Raw genomic sequence first — 17,564 nt, 5'->3', positions numbered from 1 at the left:
ATGTATACGGTAGACTGGAGGGCAGGGGCTGCATTTTACACTAGTGCTTCTCCAGCCTTGACATGCACCCAGATCACTTGGGGACCTGGTTGAGATGCAGATCCTGAGTCAACAGCTCTGGGGTAGCCTGGGATAGTGCAGCTCTTACCACCTCCCTGGTGATGTCCCTGCAGGTGGTCCGTAGACACAGTGTGATTACCAAGGTTCCATACTTTATAGGTGTCACTGCCCCCCACCCCAGTTGGGCTGGAGTGCTACACTTCAGTGTCAGAGAATTGGTTGCCTAAGGTGGCAAGATGAGTCTGGTTAAACTTCACTGCCTTCCTGGGACAAGTCTGAGTCCTTTCTGCGTTGTCTTTTCAGGCCACATTCCAGAACCAGACGTCTCACTCCTGCCTGTGTCTATAATACTGAATAGTTGTCTGTCCACCAATAGAGGAATTGGGAGGGTGGCATGAATTGGGAGATTAGGTTTGACATAAATACACCATCTGGTGTAAAATAGATAGCTAGTGGGAACCTGTGGTATAGCACAGGGAACTCAGCTCAGTGCTCTGTGATGACCTAGAGGGGTGGGATGTGGGGGGCAGTGAGGTCCAAGAGGGAGGAGATATAGGTATACATATAGCTGATTCACTTCACTGTACCGCAGAAACTAACACAACATTGTAAAGCAATTATACTCCAATAAAAAATTTTTAAAAATTAAAAAAATGATGGACATACTAAAAATAAAATGATTAAAAGTGTCATCCTCTGTTGTTTGGCATGGAAAGACATCCACAAATTGTTGTGTGAGGAAAATGCAGGTGGCTGAATGCTTTTTCTTCTATTATTTGAGGCTTTTAAAAATATTAAGCATGCATTTTCATAAATAAAAAAATCAATAAAGGTATTTTCATTCTGAAAAAAGACCTAAAGCAGACAATAAAAAAGTTGAGTCACCACTGAGCCAAATGTGGATGAAAGCAATAAAGAATCAGAACCCCGTGGCCAGTCCTATCCCATTAGGGTGTATCTCACTTTTCAAGGGTAGTCAGGTGTCCAGCTCACAAACTGAGATAATATTTGAATCAGTGCCTGATTAATTACACGGGGCCTTGCAAATGTAAAGTGATGATGATGATGGGTATGGGAGGGCGTAACGGAAGGAAAGAGGCTCTGTTTACTGACTGTCCACTACATGTCAGGTCCTTGGGTGAGGGGCTTTCAGAGATGTTCTATTCTTGTCCTCCCCAAGGGTTGGATGGTGGAATTCCCACTTTATATAGATGAAGAAACGGAGGCTCCGAGAAGGGGATTCTCTGGGGTTATACAGTGACATGTTAGGATTTGAGCCCTGGGCCCTCTGACTCTGAATCCAGTGCTTTCTGAAAAGTCCCTTGGATTCCCCGGCCAGCTCCAACTCCTCCTCTCTTCTCTTTTTTAGACGACTCAACCGGAACCAGCTGTACGCATTACCAGAACTGCTGTTCCAGAATAACCAGGCTCTGTCGAGGCTGTGAGTGACGTTTCATGGAAGAAAGCTCTCTCTGTGGTCTTATCTCTCACCCGGTTGAGGGGGCAGTGTGTGGTCAGTGGGGCCTGGACTCTCCATGACCATGACACCTGTGCTCCTCACCTGGCAGGCATCGTTCAGGGCATCAAAGGCCGGCTTACTGTAGGAAGGTGCTTTGCGGGGCCTTTCTTCATGGCAAGCACTTGACAAAATTGGCAGTCTATCCAATTCTGTGTGCTGCCCCTGACAGTGTGGTATGGGAATGTCCTCGGGGTGGGCAAGCTTGTCAGCCATGATGGCAGACCTTATGGGGAGGACCGTACTCATGCATCTCTCGCTGCCTTTGGTAACCTGTCTTGGGTGGAATATTCATTCACATAAGCCCTTCTGGGATCTGTTTCTGTTTTCAACTCAGAGTAATGAGGTCTGTGAGCTTATTAACCATGGCATAAAGTCATACTTGTATTTGCTGTAAATGTACTTCTTTCAAGTTTAAAAGGTAGTGGCCAATTCTGCTGCTCCATGATTTACGAGATATGTCTGTAGTTGTTCTCCTGTACATTTCATTTTGTGGGATCTTGGGCAGGACAGGACTTTAGAGATTACCTGAGGACTGTCTTCTGCAGCTCCTTAGCGTATGTATGGTCTTTTAATCTTTGCTTGGCTACTTCTCGTGATGGGGAGTTCACCACCTCCTTGGGCAACCAATTCCATTGTTGGACAGATCTGCATAAAAGAAACATTTTCTTAACTTTGAGCCCTAAATCTGCTTTCTAATAATTTATGATTTCTCTAGCTTTGCTTTCTGTAAGTACCTAGAACAACCATGTACAGTACTCTTGTTCAATTTTTGAAGGGCTGTCAGGTTTTTGAATTTTGAGTTGGGAGGTTTAGTCGTCATTAACAACCTGAAAAAACATTGGTTGGGACCTTCTGCATGCCCAGCAAAGCACGGTGTGAGATGCTGAGGCTGCCGGTTCTTCCCTAAAGAAGAGTACAGGACACCTTCTAGGTGGAGGTGCAGGTGAGTCCGGAGGTGCAGTGGGTGGTGCAGGTAGGACTGAAGGGTGGGGGCTGCGTGGGAGTCAGCACCATGGGGCTACCTGAGTGCTGAGAGGCGTGCCTGTGGAGTCTGGAGCTTGATCTTCTCCGCTCTGATTAAACACGGCTAGTTCCTTCCACCTCTGTCATGACTGGCACCTCTTGATAAGCCCAGTGGTCTGCAGGCAGCTCCAGAATTTCTCATTGATCCTGCCTTCCAGTTTTTGTCCTTAGGGCGGAGCTCTAATTTTCAGTTTGTCCAAATGGTCTCTCCAGTCTCTTCCTGGAGAGACACTTTCTGATTGTCTACCTTGTTGTCCCACTCCTCCTGGCCTGGAGGCCTCTCCCTAGAAATGGAGATGATCCCTCAGTGATGATCCCTTCTGCTGGTCTTTGCTACCCTTGGGCTCATACTGGGGCTTCTCTGTCAGTCCTCCTACAACTGGTAGGTTGGCCCTTTGGTGCCAGGCACACACAGTGAGTGCCTTACTTTTCTTCCTTGATTGCTGAAGGCACAAGACCCTTCCTAGCAGGTGCAGCCACCCTAACATCCCTTTAACCTGTGGGCCAGGGCTGGGCCACAAGGTCCATGCTGTTACTGGTCCCGTGCTGGCAGCTGGCTTTGTCCTGACTTGGCCCCAGCAGCTCCTTTTTTCTCCACCCTGTCTTTTCTCGGAGCTGGCTCTTGTGGCGGTTATCACAGCTCTGCCTCTCTGCAAAAATTCATCCTGAACATTTTTTCTCTTGATCTCCTTCTGTACTTTTCTTTTTCCTTCTCTTAAGCCCCCTTAGCCTTTCAAGCTTTGGCCCCCACTCTCCCAGCATTAGTTGCCTGCTTGGGTTCCCTTCCCTTCAGCACACTGATGCCCTTCACCATCCAGGGTTTGGAACATGTGCCTAGTTGCTGTTAAGCTCTGGGCACTGCTTTGATCCTCCTTCATTTATTTTATTTAAAAAATTTTTTTAATTTGTTTTTAAATTTCAGCTTTACTAAGGTATAATTGACAAATAAAATTGAAATATACTTAAAGTGTACACTGATGATTTGATATACATACACATTGTGAAAGGATCCCCTGCCACGTTCATTAACATATCCATCACCTCGCATATTTATCTTCTTTTTTTTGAGCACATTTAAGTTCTACTCTCTTAGCAAATTTCAGTTGTATGAAGAATGTGTTATCAACAATAGTCATCATGTTGTATGTTAGATTATACTCTGTTACCAACCTCTCTATTTCCCCGTCCCACAGCCTCTGCAGCTCCAGAACCACTTTTCTACTGTCTGTTTCTATGAGTTTGACTTTTTTTAGATTCCTCATATAAGTGATACCATGCAGTATTTGTCTTTGGCTTATTTCACTTAACATAATCCTTCAGGGTCCACCCATGTTGTCACAAATGGCAGGATTTCCTTCTTTCTCATGGCTGAATTATATTCCACTGTATATTTTATATATATATAATATATATTTTTATATAATATATACAATATATAAATATATATTATACATAAATATATAATATATATAATATATTATATATATATTTCACATCTTCTTTATCCATTCTTCTGCTGATGGACACATAGGTTGTTTCCATCTATCCCTCATTTATTTAAAAATATCCAAGACCCTATCGTGTGAACCTAAATCCACAAACCTCCCGGCTTTTGCTTGCAGTCACCTCCAGCTCTATTCACAGTTTGAGGGGCCAGCATCTTTCACCATAACCTCCACCAGCTCGTGGGGCTGAAGGGGAGAGGACAGCTCTGCAGGGGTCTCTCTCTCTCCCTCCAGCACTTGAGTCTACCTTTCATCAGGGGCATCAGCGCCCTGCATGTCCCTGGGCCCTCTCCTGAGAGTGGTGATACCGTGTGGCCAGTGTGGCTGCCTTCTTGGCCGGTGTCTGGGGAACCAGGATCCCTAGTGGAATGGGAGGTAGCACAGGGGAGTAGGAAGTCAAGTGTCATATAGTCCTGGGTTTTTCATGGTGTAACTCAGGTGGAGTTTTTCTTACCTGTGCACTGTTAGGCTCTCCTGAGGCTGAACTGAGATTGAGCATGTACAGTATCCAGGACAGCCTGCAGCAGACGTTCCTTGTGTCCCTGACGTGTGGGTGAGTGAAGGGCCCTGCAGTGGAGCTGGTCCTCCTGTGCACGCTGTCTTGTCTGACTCCTGTGACCCTGCAGGGCAGACAGTGTCTCTGGTTTTACTACTGACAAACGTCAAGGTTGGAGAGGTGAAACGACCTCCACAGGGCCAGTAATGAAGCCCTTTTGGACACCCTGCCCAGTGCTCTTCATGGCTTTATATGTTAAGAGGAGTCCTGGAGAAAAGGACTTCTGCGCTTTAATGAATTTTAAATACCCAGATTCTATAGCCAAAGGCTGGCACAAGGAGCTCTATTCAAGGAGTAGAAGAGCAATTGAAGGGGACAGGAGTCTGCCTGACTCCTACTCCTGGCACCCTACGGGACTGGGATCCAGGGCAGGCAGTAGCCTCCAGAAACGTTGGATGTTTTCACCCCGGTGGCCCAGGGCTGGCTGCCTTGGGGACAGGGCCAGTCGGCAGTCATCAGAGGGACTTCTAGAGGAAGGACCCCCCCGCCCCTGATGGAAGGCTTGGTTGCCCTTTGGCTCCAAGGGCAAAGGAGTATTTCTAGGCTCTATAGCCAGAATCTTTCTCTAACACTTATTGCCTTTTCTTCCCAGGCATCTGGCCCCTAACTCTAAGCCTTTCCTTATCCAGGAGCATAGCTGGGTCTGGGTATAGGGAGACTATTTTCTTTAGCTCTCCTCTTTTTTTTTTTTATTTAACGATTAAAGAAAATTGAAGTATCAATATAGTTGATTTACAATGTGTTAATTTCTACTGTATAGCAAAGCGATTCAGATATCCATCTATCTATGTCTATCATCTATCTGTCTATCTGTATATACACACACATTCTTTTTCATGTTCTTTTCCACTATGGTTTACACAGGATATTGAAGATAGAAGGTCCTGTTGTTTATCTATTTTATATATAATAGTGTGCATATGTTAATCCCCAAATCCTTGTTTATCTCTCCTCCTACCCCTTGCTCTCCCCTTTGGTAACCATAAGTTTGTTCTCTATTTGTCTGTGAGTCTATTTCTGTTTTGTAAATAAGTTCATTTATATCATTTTTTTTAGATTCCACATGTAAGTGATATGATAGGATATTTGTCTTTCTTTGTCTGACTTCACTTAATATGATAATCTCCAGGTCCATCCATGTTGTTGCAAATGGCATTATTTCATTCTTTTTATGGCTGAGTAGTATTCCATTGTGTGTGTGTGTGTATACCACATCTTTATCCATTCATCTGTCGATGGGCATTTAGGTTGCTTCCATGACCTGGCTATTGTAAATAGTGCTGCTATGAACATTGGGGTGCGTGTATCTTTTGGAATTAGAGCTTTCTCTGGATATATGCCGAGGAGTGGGATTGCTGGATCATATGGTAGCTCTATTTTTAGTTTTTTAAGGAACCTCCATACTGTTCTCCATAGTGACTGCACCAATTTAAATTCCCACCAACAGTGTAGGAAGGTTCCTTTTTCTCCACACCCTCTCCAGCATTTAAATTTGTAGACTTTTTAATGACGGCTGTTCTAACTGGTGTGAAGTGATACTTCGTTGTAGTTTTGATTTGCATTTCTCTAATATTAGCAATATTGAGCATCTTTTCATGTGCCTGTTGGCCATCTGTATGTCTTCTTTGGAGAAATGTCTATTTAGGTCTTCTGCCCATTTTTTGATCGGGTGTTTTGTTTTTTTGATATTAAGCTATATGAACTGTTTGTATATTTTGGAAATTAATCTCTTTCAGTAGCATCGTTTGCAAATATTTTCTCCCAGTCCATAGGTTGTCTTTTTGTTTCCTCTTGTTATTTCTTAAGCCCACCTCTAAGCATAGGAGTGCAAGCTGATGGGACTTTGGGGAGGACTCCTGTGCAGCACGCCCCGCTTATATCAGCCTAGAGCTTGAATTCACGACCAGGGGCAGTACTTCCTGATGCCTCTCCAGTTCAGGTCATCTCAAAAAGGGCACATTCTGGGGGGAAATGATTAAATAAACCTTTTTATTGATCTGGTTGTTTGTCCCTGTTGTCTGGGCCCTGAATTTTTCACCTTGGTGATGGTTATAGGGAAGGGTACAGGAGCAAGTGCTTAAAGACTTATTTGCTAATATTCTTTTTTTTTTTTTTTTTTTTTTTTGCGGTACACGGGCCTCTCCGTGTTGTGGCCTCTCCCGTTGCGGAGCACAGGCTCCGGACGCGCAGGCTCAGTGGCCATGGCTCACGGGCCTAGCTGCTCCGCGGCATGTGGGATCTTCCCGGACTGGGGCACGAACCCGTGTCCCCTGCATTGGCAGGCGGACTCTCAACCACTGCGCCACCAGGGAAGCCCCGCTAATATTCTTTACCTTCCCTCCCCCCACAATCCATCGACCTGAGCATCTGGCATTTCAAAACATCTCTCGTAACTCTCCCAGTGGTCTTGCCGAGGAGCACTCGGGCACTCCTGGTTCCAGAAACAGGACCCCTGCAGGCTGGTGAGTTGGGGTGGGCGGGGTAGTATAAAGGCGCAAGCAGCAGACTCACAGGCTCCCATGACAGGAAGTGAGGCACAGCTGGGACTAAGGGTGTGAGGGATGTTTCTAGTTCTTTCTGATTGTCTACCTTGTTGTCCCACTCCTCCCTGCAAACCAGTGTCTTGGGTTTACCAGCAACATCTCAGTTCCACCATGACTTTGGTTGGCCACCGTGCTTACTCCCCTCCTACTCCTGTGACCTTGGAGCTCAGATCTCCTCGAGTCTCCAGTCCCAGCCCAGATTTCTGGGGAAGGATTCTGGTTGGCCCATGCTTGGTCAGGAGTTCACTTCTGGGCCAAGGAGCTGTGCTGGCGACTATGGGACCTCCTGGTGTAGTCACACTCTGGGGCCTACCCTCAGGAGGAGGGTAAGAGACGATGCAGGGCTTGGCGTTTGTGGCCTCTCATCTGTTGACCTTTCTTCTGCTTTGAGGGATCCGTTACTAATACTTTCCACCTGGAGCAAATAATGGAGTTTTTTTTTTTTTTTTTTTTTTTTTTCACCAGAGGCCGTATGTTAAATCAGCATGAAAACAGGTTTGAGAGAGACCAAATGTGCAGGGTAAGGTGTGGTCACAAAGCACATCAGGTGGTGTGGCCCACGTTTCAACTGATTTTGTGTGTGTAGCTTCGGCAGTTGAAATCCTCTTGCTGGTTATTCCTCACCAATGTTTCTCCACGTGTTGGGTTAGTCCATTTCTTTCCACGTTTGGGGTGTGCGGCCCAGAGAGGCGATTTGTCCTGGACCACAGAGCAGTTTGGTAATAGGGTTGGAGTTAGACACCAGGCCTTCAAGGGACCATAAGAAGTCTGAAAATGGGCTTAAACCTTGACCTAGAAATCTCACGTTTGGGGATTGACCCTAAAGTCAATAAAATATGACCACAAACATGTTCATTGCAGCATAACTCAGAATGTTGAAATATGGAATATTGAAAACTATATAAAACAACTGAAATGTCCCGCCTTGGGGGAATGGTTAAGTAAATGTTGGTATATACACTTGATGGAATATTTATATCATCATCAAAAATGGCCTTTATGAAAGACAAAGTAACACAGATAAATGTTTGTGATACCAAAGCCAGGATGCAAATTGTCTTGACAATATGATCACTAAACAAATCACTCTAAAGCATGCACAGGAAAATGACTACAGAATGCCAACAGGGCTTATCTCTGGGTGGCTTTTTCTTTTTTATATTTCCCAGGTGTTGGATAAAAAGAGTATAATATTTTTATGGTAGGAGACCTCGCAGTTTTTATATGCACTGGAAAACCTCTGTTGTCTGAGTTAAAGTGAACACTAGATAAATGATGTTGGGCTACTTCCTTGAACCCCGTTGAGCCAGTTTGTTCTTCTATCAGATAAAGATAATAATGTCTGCCTCACAGCCTTTCGTGGGGATTCAAGAGAGGTGTAACTCCCTCTCAGGTCAGGTGTAAGCTCGGTAGCACATAGTAGATGCTCAGGAAATCAGTGAAATTTTCCCTTTTACAGATGAAGATATTCAAGCTCAGAGGATTTGTGACCTGCTCAAGGGGTTGAGGCAAATTTGAACCCTGGTCTGTCTGATGCTAAAGCTCATCCTTCCATATCATCCACCCCCTCCCAGCCGTCCGCCCTCTGCCCACCTCCTACACCCATCTACCTATCATCTACCCACCACCCAGCCAGCCTCCCTCTCATCTGTGCTCCCATTTACCCATCTACCAACCCATCAATTAATCCGCCCATCCCTCCATCCTCCATCTCCTGCCACTGGTCCTCCCATCTAACACCCTCCTACCCACCTATCCATCTGCCTGCCCCTCCAGTCTTTTACTCATTTGCCCACCAAGCCCACCCATTCACCCCCCACTTAGGCATCTACCAACATACCCATAAACCTACCATACACCCATCTATCCCCCCATGCCTCACCCACCCTCCCTCCTCCTCCCCTCTCACCTCCCATATCTGCCTGCCCATCCACCCACACACCCACTCACCCAACATTTACAGAGGGCCTCCTATGAGCCAGGCACTGTGGTCGGTGCTGAGAACACTTGACAGCTGTGTAAGGCGGCTAGGTGCGGCGCTGTCTCTGCAGGAGGTGAGGGTTTATCACTAGTGCTCTTCGAAAGCAGTCTGTATCCTCTAACCTACCAACAGTTTGGAGTGTGTGTGGGGGAAATGATTGCCTGGCTGGACCCGTATCTCCTGCCTGGGGTGGTTATATCCCGGTGGCAGGTGACCTGGGCTGAAGATCAGCTTCATCACCTGATAGGCGCCCATGAGAGGGTGTGGAGGTGTTGTTTTGCAGATGCACGTAGGGGTTGTGGCTAGGGTTAGAGGGACAAATTCGAACCTGCCTCCTTCTCTTATAGCAGCAAAACCGAGGCTTCACCCACATTTGGGTGGGGAGCACCGTGAGCGTCAGCCGCCTGTGTACTGTCCTCCCAGATTTGGGGAGGAGTCTCTCCCGCTGCCTTGCAATCCCGCCTCTTGCTGGTTGCATTCCCTTCCCTAGTCCAGAAGCCGCTTCTGGAAACCCAGTTCCTCTGGGTTTCTTTTTAGCCTTGAAACCAACATGTGCCCTGACAAGATTGACCTTTTGTGTCTCTGCTGGGCCTGGAAGGGGTGGGGGTGGGTGATTAAGGGCAGCCGAGGGCATTGATTCCCCCTTATTTATATCCCTGCTGTAAGGACCAGGATAATTCATTACCGGGCCTCGGTGGCTGGAGAGGCGGGGGTGTGATATTCTGCTGGAGCCCTGTTGAAGAATGCCTGACCCCACCGACCTTGTCTCGAGCTGGGTTTAATTAAACTGTCAGCACTGGTCAGAAGAACAAAGCCTCCCGTCCCATCCTGGTCCCCAGCCCCCATCAGAGGCAGGGGGCATTCTCTGCTGAAATGAAGAGCTGTTAAAAATGGATCTGTCTTGCCTCTGAGGGAAATTACCCGAAGCAGGAAGGCGACCTTGCTCTTGTGACACGTCCACTCCCGGCAACAGATCTGCGGAACTGAACCGTCCTTGCCACCCGCCGAGGACCCCAGGCGTGAGGAATGGGGCTTCTTCCTGCCACAACTACCTTAAGATGCCCTCCCTCACTCCCTGGACCCCCTTTTCCCAGAAAGGAACTTCAGGAGCTTTGTCTGTGAGATATTAAGTCTGTGAGGTGTTTCTGGCATTAATGATAGAAAGAAGCTTCCTTGGTTAGAAGGTTTGGGGAAGTTTGAGGTCAAACAAGTTTCTCTGTGGAGTTACTTTCAGCCCCTTTCAGCCCCTTTAATCCACTTGTGCTCACTATAAAGCCCCCAGGGGACATGTAGGGTGTTGCCAAATTGATATGACTGTGAAAGTCTTGAAAATTTTATTTTTAGGGAATACCTAGATCTTGTGGGTCTAGCGTCAGACTTGCTGAGGCCTCAGGCAATAAGGATCAGAGCTGAGACTTGAACTCAGGTCCCCCTGACCCCAGACCCATGCACCTACCTCTAAACCATCAGTACTCAAGTTAGTGTGGGAGTTACTTAGAGGATTTTAAAATGCAGATCCCCAGGCACTATCTTCAGAGACCCTGAGTTAACAGGTGTGGAAGGGCCCAAGGATATGCATTATTGTCAAGCCCATCTGGTTCACACTTTGAGAAGCCTTGCTCCCCAGCATGCTTGCTGAGTCTTAGGTGGGGACCCCTCTTCGGGCAGAGCCCCTGTCTGTCTCTGCCCAACTTGGTTCTGGTGTGAGAGCCACAGGAACAAAGCCCTCCCAAGGGCAGACGCTTCACCTCTTGCTGCCGTGCAGAGAGCGATTTGGGGATTATGAGTTGGCAATTATGGAGCACTCTGAGCTCTCAAAGTGCTTTCCAATCATTAAATCTGTGCCTGCTGTCAAAGCTCTAGTGAAGATGCACGCGTCCTACTGGGTCGGCCCAGGAGCCTCTGCGGAAGAGGGCAGCCAGCCTGAGATTGACGGACCATGTGCCAGAGTGGCTGACTTTGCCCAGCATGGATGGATGTCCTGAGCACAGCCCCGACCGTGGCTCTGCCCCCCACTGCCTCACAACCACACTTTTGTGAGCCTCCACAAATAAGGACAGCCAGCTGGAAACCAGGGCCTGGGGGAGGGCTGGGGGCAAGAGCTGTGGATGGGTCATCCACAGGGGATCGTGTCCTGCTGGGGACCTTTAACAAGGGCTCAAAGGAATGAAAAGCCGCCAGTTCTCTCCTACAGCCTGATAAAATCATTACGGAATAAACAATTCATAAGCATGGAGAAGATTCTGAACAGAGCGGGGATGCAGGAGGGGGCTGCTGTGAATAACTTCTAGGGGAGTGAGGATTTTTAAAAACCATCTCAAACATTACATAAATAATTTTGCTATGATATTGAACATTTGGAAAATAGAGAAAAGCAAAGAAAGATAAGAGGTTTTTTTTTAAGTTAAATAAGGCATTTAAAAACGCTTGAGCAATCATTCCAGTATTTTTTAAAAAGAGAGTTTAATACAATTGTTAAGCACTTACGTGCCGAACAATTTCCACGCATTTTCTCATTTTAATTGTTACAGTCCTAGGCCATTGTTATCCCCATTTTACAGTTGGGAGAATTGAGGCATGGAGGGGTTAAGTAAATGGATCACATAGCTAGTTGTCGGCAGAACTAGGCTTTGAATGCACGGCATGCTCTTACCCAGCATGCTGTACTGCCTTTCGTTATAGAAAACTTTAGAAAATAGAGAAACAGGAAGAAGAAAGAGATTGCTCAGGAGTCTTCTGGGAAGGTAGGTTTAAAGTCAGGTGTTGAAGGGTGTGGGAGACACAGGTAGATGGAGAGGGTGCAGTTGCCCCATGAGCAGGGACCCCACAATTACAGAGTGTTGTGTGGATCTCGGCCTGGAAGGAGGTGTAGACAGGCTCTGTCTTCTAGAATGAGGAATCTGGAATGAGTGATAGCCAGGGGGCCACAGAGGGTTCTCCTCCCCTTCCTCCCACTGTCTGCACCTGAGCAGGATGGACAGATGGGCCTGCATCTCTCCCTTAGCTTGTTTGAAATGTTACCTCCCTGTCACAGTTCCTCCGTTCCTCCCACCCCTGGCAAAACTGACTGTTGCCTCTTTAATACCTTCTTTTTGTTTTTTTCCTCTATAACTTTTTTTTTAATTGTGGTAAAATATACATAACCTAATACTTATCATTTTAACCATTTGTAAGTGTACAATCTCGGATCTATCACCAGAAGTGGGATTACTGGATCATATAGTAGTTCTAGTTGTAATTTTGTGAGGAATCATCACACTCTTTCCCACAGTGGTTGCACCATTTCACCAACACTTGCTATTTTCTGGTTTTTTGATAGTCATCCTAATGGGTGTGAGGTAACGTGTCATTGCGATTTTGATTGTGTTCTGATGATTAGTGATGTCGGGCATCTTTTCAAATGCTTGTTGGCCATTTGTATATCATCTTTGGAAAAATGCCTAAAGTTTTTCGGCAGGTTCTTTGTCCATTTTTAAATCAGGTTATTTGATTTTTTTTTTTTTTTCTTTTTGGTTATTGAGTTGTAGGAGTTCTTTAAACATTCTGGGCATTAACTCTTTATCAGATACATGATTTGCAAATACTTTCTTCCATTCCACAGTTTGCCTTTTCATTCTACTGATTGTGTCCTTTGATGCTTAGAAGTTTTAAAATTTGGTGTAGTCCCATTTGTCTATTTTTGCTTTTGTTGTCTGTGCTTTTGTTGCCTATGTCATACCCAAGAAATCATTGCCAAGTCCAATCTCATGAAACTTTTCCCATATGTTTTCTTCTAGGAGTCTTATAGTTTCGGGTCTTACGTTTAGGTCTTTGATCTATTTTGAGCTAATTTTAAAATATGGTGTGAGATGAGGGCCCACCTTCATTCTTTTGCATGTGGATATCCAGTTTTCTGAACACCAGTTGTTGAAGAGACTGTCCTTTCACCATTGGATGGTCTTGGCACCCTTGTCAAAGATCATTTGACCACATAAGAAAGGGTTTATTCCTGGCCTTCTATTCTATTCCATTGGTCTTTTTGTCTGTCTTTATGCTAGTACCACGGTGTTTTGATTACTGTCTCTTTTAAATATGTTTTGAAATCAGGAAGTGTGAGTCCTCCAACTTTGCTCTTCTTTTTCAAAATTGTTTTGGCTATTTGGGCCCAGTGATGGCTTTTTATTTGGAATCACAAGGGACCTGTCACGGCAGAAAAGAGGGTATGGGAGCTTAGATCTTTGGATTCAAGTGGGATGAAAGTAATATACTCCAGCCTTCACTTAAGCACATTGGTGATGGGGGAGTTCACTACTTCACAAGACAGCTAGTCTTGTTGGTGAGCAGTTCGGATCATTAGGAATCCTTGTAGTGATCTTAACCTGTTTTCCTGGCACGTTTGCCCAGTGATCTTGGTATGCTCTCTAGAGTTATACTTAGAGCAAGGATGTGGGCCAAGGGTCAGCCCTTTAACTGGCCATTATCTTTGGCAGATTCTTCAAGGGAGCATTCATGTTTCTAGGACAGATCTGTGAGAATTGTTTATAAGAGGGCTGAAGCTATCTGTAAGTGACTGCCCATTGTACAGATTCTTTCCAAGGTTCAGATCTATCCCCAGAATCTCTGTGGTCCCCCTTGTTCTATTCCATTTATCCCAGGCATCTTTGTGAAGGAATACCCCTAGATCTCCTTGCCGCTTCCAGCTCTGCTTGGCCTGGTCTGTTGGGTGGGCTGCTCCAGAGGCTTCCCTGGAGAAGCACAGAGCTATAGCTGCAAGAAGCTGATATGATTTAACAAAGTAGGATCCTTCGGCCAGGGGGCAGTTTCCCCATCTTCCTCCCAGGAATCCAGCCCTGACCATACTTTCCTGTCTATAGTCAGGGCCTCTCGGGATGGACCAATAAGGAGGTAGGTATGATAGATGGCTGGAGAGAGAGCCATCTGAGGGGTCCTGGAGACGTTTTGCCAGAGTGTGGTAGAAATGAATACTGGACTGGGAGCCAGGGTGCTTGTGTTCTAGATCTGGTTCTGTCCCTATCTGGGTTTGACACCTTAGACAAGTCATTAGTTTCTCTGGACTCTGCTCTATCATTCTTATTAATGAATTGGGTGAGCATACAGAAGGGATGCTCAACAGATTTGCAAGTGGCACAAAGCTGCAAAGGGATGGCCATTATACTCACGATGATAGAAGTAAGACTGAAAAAGATCTCCATGAACTAGGTGGGAATCAATGAGGTGAAATGAAATGCTGATAAATATGAAGATGACTGTGAAAGCGTTGACGAGGGGCGGGGGGACCTGATTTAGCAGCACTTGTTATGAAAAAAGCCTGTGACTTCAAGTTGAGGATGACTCAGGAGTAAGGTGGCTAAAAGAGTGAATGCAGTCTTAGGTTAAACTAATAGAGGCAAAGTGTCCTCTCCAGGGGAGGGGATAGGCCTGTTCTAGTCTCTGCTGATTTGAGCACATCCAGAGAACAGTGTTCAGTGCTAGGATTTGTGTTTTATTGTGTAAAATTATGTATTTTATTTATTTATTTGTGTTTTATTGTGGGAGGCTGCGGGGAGAACAAGAAACATGTTCTGGAGGAGGGTGGCTAACCTCGGGAGCCGTCTGGAAACTGTTTCATGTGAGATGGAGTCCAGGGGCCTGGGCTGTTTGGTGTGATGAAAACAAATACAGAGGAACCCTGAGAGTAATTTAAAAATCTATGTGAAGGGCTGTCATGAGGACGAGGGACCGATTTGTTCCAGAAGCATGACTTCCAGAAGTGGGCAGAAGGTACGAGGAAGTGGATTTTGTTCTGTATCAGGCAGGCTTCCTGAAGAGTGGGCTGCTGAGGGGTGGGCTGCTCTGCCCGGTGCTTCATCCCTGGAAGAGTTCAAGGAGGGGCTGACTCCACATCTGCCAGGATTGCATGCCCGAGATGCTGGGGGAGCCTGGTTTTGACGGCCTTGGGGTGCTTTTAGATGCAGAGTGGTCTAACCAGGGACACAAACAGGACTTGTAAGCAGGGGACAGGCCCGGTCCAAATGGTGTTTGGGACTGTTCATCTGCTCGCAGACACATGAAACTGGCAGACGGTGGGAGCCTGGGAGGCCCCTCACTTAAGCCCCAGTGTTGGAAGCCATGCTTCATACCTAAGTGCTTCCAGCGAATTGTGTAACAAAGTATTTACCAGACCCCAGATTCTGGCCCACATTTTGGAATCAATTTTAGAACAATAAAAATCAATGAATAGCTCTGGAAATGGTGTCGGATCTGTAAAAAGACACGGAAGGTTTGTCCTCAGGAAGAGTCTGGTTCTGGAGGTGCTCAGAGGAACCGCTCTCTCTGGGCCCCCATTGAGCAACGACTCATTTCCCCTTTGGAGTCCACACGGTGTCTTGAGAGCCCTGGTGTTTGCACCCCTCTGCTCCTTCAACAAAGGCCCTTCTGTCGGCAGATTTCAGAGGCCAAGCAGGGAAGGGTCAGGAAAGGAAGGTATTGACTGAATACCAATAAGGAGGGGAAGTGTGTTGGTGGAAGATGAGGGGCGCCAGGCAACTCGGGGGCCCACTCGTGCTGTGCAAACAGAGCAGAGAATGCCTTTTGGTGGGTTTGTTTTACTAAAGGCTCTGGGGCCCAGAGGAGGCTGGCGAAGAGGGACAAGAGAGAGGGAGGAAATATTTCACAATGTGGGGTTTAAGCTCAACCCCTTGCTTGGGAAGGGGCTGGCCCCAGAGCTGAGGGGTAACAAAGAGGCAGTGTGGGCTGGTGACAGTTAGGGGAAAACACATGGCAACTAATGGGGTAGTAATGGGTGGGGAGGTAACCTGGGAAAAGCTGGTACAAGGAAAGCTGGCACATAAATTCTGGTGGCGTGACATTCCCCTTGGCAGGGAGACAGCGGCCACTCCATCACCTCTCCAAAGCCACCGCCAGAGATGTTCCCGCTCCCAGGGATAAGGGATGGCTGGAAGGGGAAAAAGCCACACTGGGGTTCTGTTGCCCCACAGGGCCCTGGAAAGGATGGAGAGGAAGAGGAGAGCTGTTCTCTGCAGAAGCCAGAGCCCCAGGCTGAGTGCCAGGAGTGAGCGTAGAGAAGGTTTCCATCACTGCCACCTGCTGCATGCGTAGCGGAGGGATGGTGTGCCCAGTGCTGAGACCCGTGGTTGGTACCCTGGGGCCCTCACTTGTGAGAGGTTTTGCACCCAGGCTGACTCTTGAGAGTCCCCAGCCGACCAGAGGGAGCGAAGGGCCCGATGCCCCATAAGCACACAGAGGCCAACTCACCATTCCAACAGGAACTCTGCCCACCATTTCTCAGAGAATCCTTTGGACATGTCAGTTCTCAAAGGAGACAGTGTTTATTACCTGGGGCCTTTTGGAGGAAGCCATTTAGCAGTTTGTATCTGGACTTATATGGTTTCCATGTGGTTCCCCAAGCAATCCAGGGCATCCCGGAGTCCAGAACAGTGGCTTGTGGGTGGTGATTTTAGTTTTCTGTCACAGACCAACCATTTTTGACCATGTCAATACTCTTTTCTTGGAAAATGGAACAAAACACCAAAATGACTTTTTATCTTTTTGTATGTGTGTGACCAGCTCTCCTCTTCATAATCTTTAGGAATCATTTAGGAAAGAAGAGAAAGGAGGCATATCTGTTCCCAGGGATGGGTCTAGAGCATTATTAAAGGGTGCCATGTCAGGTGGGGACACACTGGGAGCCTCTACTAGGCGTCTGCTGCAGGCGAGAATCCTTAGGGTGATTCCTGGTCGATGTTTGCAGAGCAGCAGCCAGTCATAGACTCCTGAGTCGTTGCAGTTTCCCATGGTGAGTGTCCCTCCTGAGGGACGTGGGAGTTCTGGAGACGGCCTCTCGCCTTGCTGCCTGGCTGAGAGGCACCCCTCATTCCCAGCATGGCGGGCCTGGCTTCCCCTCTGGATGGATGGATGGATTCATTCACCCAGCTTATTACAAGCCTGCCATGATTGGTCAGGCATGGGAAGCATCGGATGAGTTAGATATGGTCTAGGGCTTGTCTGGAGTGTTGATGGGTGCTTGTGTGCTCACTGATTTTTCAAGTGGGAGGTGGGTGTAAGTTATGAGAATCTGACGGCTGGTGGGTAGCCTGGCTTTTTCCCTCCCACTGCTCGTGAAATGAAAAAAAAAAAGGGAATGTGAAAAAAAACACAACTAATAGACATGAACAGTTGCATTTCACAGGGGCAAACGCACATATGGCAATTACAGTGTTCAAACATAAACTTCCCCATGCTTCTGTGTCAGATATGTTGAAATGTGGTCACTTCAGCTGGTCATCTGAATGTCTTATTCTTCTAAAGGCAACTAGAAAAAACAAACCAGTTTCCTACAAGTTATCAGCTCCGTTGGTAGGAAACAGAGAACAAGAAA

General features: G+C 46.8%; 1 protein-coding gene across 1 annotated transcript in view; it reads left to right on the top strand.

The window, feature by feature from the left end:
• SLIT1 (slit guidance ligand 1) overlaps nucleotides 1-17,564 on the top strand; it is a 170,481-nt gene that overhangs the window by 27,858 nt on the left and 125,059 nt on the right. Inside the window, exon 4 of the mRNA XM_024734826.1 lies at nucleotides 1,430-1,501. Within this exon, the coding sequence (XP_024590594.1) occupies nucleotides 1,430-1,501 (72 nt within the window). The remainder of the gene's footprint in view (nucleotides 1-1,429; nucleotides 1,502-17,564) is intronic.

Source organism: Neophocaena asiaeorientalis, unplaced genomic scaffold (genome assembly GCF_003031525.2).
Source record: "Neophocaena asiaeorientalis asiaeorientalis breed wild unplaced genomic scaffold, Neophocaena_asiaeorientalis_V1.1 scaffold240, whole genome shotgun sequence".
In the NCBI taxonomy this organism is placed as follows: Eukaryota; Metazoa; Chordata; class Mammalia; order Artiodactyla; family Phocoenidae; genus Neophocaena; species Neophocaena asiaeorientalis.
This window is presented reverse-complemented; position numbering and strand designations above follow the sequence as displayed.